This window comes from Arvicola amphibius, chromosome 9 (genome assembly GCF_903992535.2).
Source record: "Arvicola amphibius chromosome 9, mArvAmp1.2, whole genome shotgun sequence".
Classification (NCBI taxonomy): Eukaryota; Metazoa; Chordata; class Mammalia; order Rodentia; family Cricetidae; genus Arvicola; species Arvicola amphibius.
The window spans coordinates 57,004,457-57,009,586 of NC_052055.2; the positions used below are offsets into that span (position 1 = coordinate 57,004,457).

The window sequence follows — 5,130 nt, forward strand, 5'->3', positions numbered from 1 at the left end:
ATGACTAAAACAAATGGATCTTGGAAACCATTTGGTTTTCCAGGGTGTTTTACATCTACTGGGGTGGGGCGTGTGTGGCCCTGTGTGTCTGTGGATTCAGACGACAGCTGCAGGAGTCAGTGATCTCCTTCCTTCCTTCCTTCCACTCTGAGTCCCAGGACAGAACTGAGACCATCAGCCTTGTGGCACTGGCACCATCAAGGGATATCAAAACCCTTCTCTCAACTATTCAGACATCATTATAGTCTGTCCTGCAGAGGGCCAGCCAAAATATTTACTGCTGATCCACTGTGCCAGGCAGTGAGTCCTGCAGGTTGAGCTTGACACCCTTTGGAAGTAGAACGTAAGCCCTCTCAGAGTCCTGGGATCTGTCCTCGGCTTCTTTCCCCTTTCTCCTTCGCTAATCCCATTTCTCCTTCCCTATTTTCTAGTCTCATCCTCCACATGCTTCCCACACACCTCCACTCTGCCTAGGAGGTCACTGCCCTGAGCTAGGAGGTGCTGATGATCTGACACAGCAGAAAGTCACTGCCACGTAATCCCTCCTGAGTCAATCATTCCGGAGCTGCATAGCAGTGCTGGACAATCTTTTCGGTTCTCGTCCCTGATGGGATGCTGAATGTGCCATGGAAGGTAGAAATGTCACTGAATTTGTGCTTCTGGGACTGACCAGCAACCCTCAGACTCAGGGGCTGCTCTTTGCCCTGTTCTTGGTGACTTACCTGTTGATCCTTATGGGGAACCTGCTCATGCTACTGGTGATCGGCTGTGATCCCCACCTTCATACCCCCATGTACTTCTTCCTGAGACACCTCTCCTTTGTAGATGCTTTCTACTCCTCAGTCATTGTGCCTAAGCTGCTAAGGAACCTTATTTCTGAGTGGAAGACTATTTCCTTCCTTGGGTGTTTTATTCAAATCGCCCTGGTCATATTTTCTGGGGCCACAGAAGCCTGCCTCCTTTCTGCGATGGCCTACGACCGCTTCCAGGCTGTGTGTCACCCACTGATGTATGTGGTCACTATGAATGAAAGAGTGTGCTCTGGGCTGGTCATCATATCCTGGGCCTTAGGAATCAGTGCTAGCCTGGTTAACACCTTCCTGCTATCTCAAGAGCACTTCTGTGGCCCAAACCTCATCTGCAGCTTTGCCTGTGAGGTTCCCCCAGTGCTCTTGTTGGTTTGTTCTGACCCCCACACTACGGTCATCTCCATCCTGACAACCATGGTGATCTTAGGTCTTGGTTCTCTTGTCCTACTGCTGGGATCCTATAGCCGTATCATCACGACAGCCCTGGGCATCAACTCAGCCAAGGGTCGCAGCAAGATCTTCTCTTCGTGCTCTTCACACTTCCTTGTGGTCACCATCTTTTATGGGTCGGGAGTATCCAGGTGTGTCACACAGTAGTCCCCTATCATAGAGGCCATGTGTTTGTCCCCTAACTTCCCTTGGTCTACATGAGCATGCAGTGTGGCGGGAAAGAATCGTCCTTAAATTCCATCCCGGCATTCCTCAGGCTTGAACCCCAGTCCAGCTCTGCTGTGGAGTAGCTGCTTGGTTTTTGAAAGGCTCACCTGTGGCTGGGAATAAATTTACCTCCCTTTATCTCAGTTGTCTCATGTGCCATAAAGGACAATAAGATTTATCGTGCTTAATTCACAGAAATAGAACGAAATTAGATGATTAATGTTAGTTAGATGAATACCTTTCTTTAAAGATTATGTCTGTGTGTCTGTCTGTCTCTGTCTCTGTCTCTCTCTCTCTCTCTCTGTGTGTGTGTGTGTGTGTGTGAGAGAGAGAGAGAGAGAGAGAGAGAGAGAGAGAGAGAGAGATGGGATTCCCCTCTGTATGCTGTGAACATGTTTCATCACCATTGGCTACTAAAGAAGCTACTTTGGCCTATGGCAGGGCAGAATATAGCCAGGCAAGAAAACTAATCTGAATGCAGGGAGAAAGAAGATGGTGTCAGGCAGACACCATGTAGCTGCCAAAGGAGAAAGATGCCAGAACCATACCTGTAAGTCACAACTTCATGGCAATACACAGATTAATAGAAATGGGTGAATTGAAGATAGAAGAACTAGCTAGGAGCCATGGGCAGTCAGTATTGTATTTAATATAGTTTTTGTGTGATTATTCAGGTCTGAATTGCCAGGAAACAAAAGTACAGTCTATATTTACGTGTACGTGTGTGTATGTGTGCACATGTGTGTGTGTGTGTGTGTGTGTATGTGTGTACAGGTGCTGTAGAGGCCACACGAGGGCACTGGATACTCTGGAGCTAGAGGTACATGTGGTCACAAGCTGTCTGCAATGCATGCTGTGAACTAAACTACAGTCCTCTATTAAAGCAGCAACATTCTTAGCCACTGAGCCATCTTCCCGGCACTTAAATAACTCCTTAAATCAAATCGAGCAGAGTCCGCAAGGAACATTCTGGATATGTTGCATTTGTACAGTGAACATAATGCCATTAATGAAGTAATAATGTTTCTTTGGGAAATAACCCTAGGGATAGTTAAGATATGCCCAATGATTTAATCTTAATATTTTAAAGTCATATGCGCTGCTGAACCCATTTATATCTTATTTACTCACAAGTTTTGGCTCCTTTTCCAGCCAAAGAAAAATATTACTAAAAGAATTGTTCCACCAAAATAATGTGTTGTGCCAGGTGGTGGTGGCACACACCTTTATTCTCAGCACTCAGGAGGCAGAGGCAGGTGGATATCTTGGAGTTTAAGGCCAACCTGGTCTATAGAGCAAGTTACAGGACAGGCCCCAAAGCTACACAGAGAAACCCTGTCTCAAAAACAAAAACGAAAGAAAACAAAAACAATGTGTTGGATCTGGAGAGACTGCTCAGCGGTTAGGAATACTTGCCACTCTTGCAAAGGACCAGCTTCAGTTCTCAGCACTGCATGAAGGCTTACAGCATCCATAATTCAGGTTCCAGGGGACCAGGAACCCTCTTCTGACCTCCATGAGTACCATACATGTATATGTGCACATCCACACATGCATGCAAACATTCATACACATATAATAATTAGTAATAATGATTACTAATAATTTGATATAGTTGTGAGAGTAGTCCTCAGAGCCATACATGTGGGAAGCAATGGCAGTATTGTGAACCAGGGACATGGTTTTGCAAAAAGTAATCATCTCTAAATGAGAACTTAGTGTGTCTGAATTGTTGAGTATAGAGAAGGGTAAGGATATTATCATGACTATTAGCCAAGATGCTCTGAAGAGAGGGAAATGCTATGGAAATGCATTAGCCCTGTCCTAACCTCAACCCACAGAAGAACTCATTCTCATGGGAGAGTTCCTTTCTGTGAGTTCGCTCATGCTTGGAAGCATTGGAAGACAGAAATGATTGACTTCCCAATGATCAATCATTTCTAGAAGCTGCCATGGTGACAGTCCACTTGACCCTGAGGTGACTTGTGCACTCAGCAAGAGTGGATGGCCCATGGCTGCCAACAGAATTGCCATCCTCATCCTGAGTTCACTTGCTCCTTTGTGTAATTCCTCCCAAGGTACATGACTCCAGCATCCGGCTCAACCCTGGAGTTAGTGCTGTCTTTGCAGTACAGTGTGGTGACCCCGCTGCTAAACCCCCTCATCTACAGCCTGAGAAACAAAGACGTGAAGGCAGCTCTGAGGAGGATGCTGACCAGGAGGTCCAGGCTGACCTTGTAGCCCATGTACTCCAGCTCCAGCGGGGAGTTGGAGGGCAGTTGTAATGGGAAGATGCTACAAGAAGCCATCTTACCACTCACCCATCTCTATGTTGCCACAACAGAGGAAATCCTCTTCCCCCTTTGCCCTGCCCCTAGTCGTGATATTAGGAAACTTCCAGAACAGAGCAGGCAATTCCCGACTCATCCAAGAGACCCACTTAGTGCATTAGAAAATCTTCAGAGCTCCACTAGCCACTTCTACAGCTCTTGCTTTCCCCTTCCCTGGTCCTTCATTTTGTCTGTTCTCAGAGTATGAATCAACACGTCAGACCACTGGTGACAATAGTGCCACATTTTGGGACATTAGCCTCTTGGCTGGACAAGACACAACACCCACCCCCCTGTTTCCATCCCAAAGGAGCCTTTGAAAGATCGAAATCTCCACAACAAGTGAAACAGACACAAAGTGCGTGTGTCTCTGGAGTCCTGTCTTTGTGCATAAATTCATTGCCCAGAGTGGGTCTCACCAAATCCACAGTACTTACTTGTGGGTAAAGAAGTGGTAACTTCTGAAGATGCCCTTCTCTTGCAGGCTCCTAGAAGACAGGGAGGGTGACGGTCACCAACTAATTGTAAGTGTCCTGAGTGCAGAACTTCTGTCAATTGCTTCTGTGTGCCCATGGTCCAGTACATCCTGTTACTTAAGAAAGAGCTAGTTCCAGGACAGGCTCCAAAGCCACAGAGAAACCCTGTCTCGAAGAACCAAAAAAAAAAAAAAAAAAAAAAAAAAGAGTTACAGTAGATAAATAACAGACATTGGTGAATGAGGGGCAAGGGGACAGAGAGAGCGTGTGAAAAGGGGCATTGCCTTCACAAGATGTGTGTCAGAGAAAATATCCAAGAAGAGGAGACAACGGGACTCCGTGATGTTGAGCACCCACCTGAGTCCTCACCATGACCTCAGTGATTAGTCCGCAGCAGTTCTCCCTCCAAGCCTTCCCACTCCCACCTGACCTGAGCCGCCTCCTGTTCAGGTCCTTATTCCAGACACAGAGGAAAGAGAAGCTGGAGAAAGTAGCACCAAAGTCCTCTACCATCCTCATGCATACTCTGCTCACAAGAAGCCTCCCAGACAGAGCCGTCATCCCCTATCCTGCATCCTCTCAGATGCCCAGAGGTCTGTCTGCCTTTGTCAAGCTCCCATTTTCCACCAGGAGATCGAGTGTAGCTCGGCGGTAGAACACATGCAAAGAGAGAAAAGGAAGCGGCACTGTCATCTTCCCATGAGCATAAACATGTCACCCTGTGAGGTGACAGCACGGAAATTCATTGCGGTGATCACTTCACCATATATGCATATACCAAGGTCCATTTTTAACCTATATACCATCATTTGGATGAAGGAGGAAGAGAAGAATTGCTGGCACCAGCCTATGCCGGTC

General features: G+C 46.8%; 1 protein-coding gene across 1 annotated transcript; it reads left to right on the plus strand.

Moving 5' to 3' along the window:
• Positions 1 to 626: 626 nt before the first annotated feature.
• LOC119822710 (olfactory receptor 8S1-like) lies at positions 627 to 3,707 on the plus strand. Its single transcript, XM_038342190.1, has 2 exons — positions 627 to 1,390; positions 3,545 to 3,707. The coding sequence occupies exons 1-2, from the start codon at positions 627 to 629 to the stop codon at positions 3,705 to 3,707; spliced, it is 927 nt and encodes a 308-aa protein (XP_038198118.1).
• The last annotated feature ends 1,423 nt before the right edge of the window (positions 3,708 to 5,130 follow it).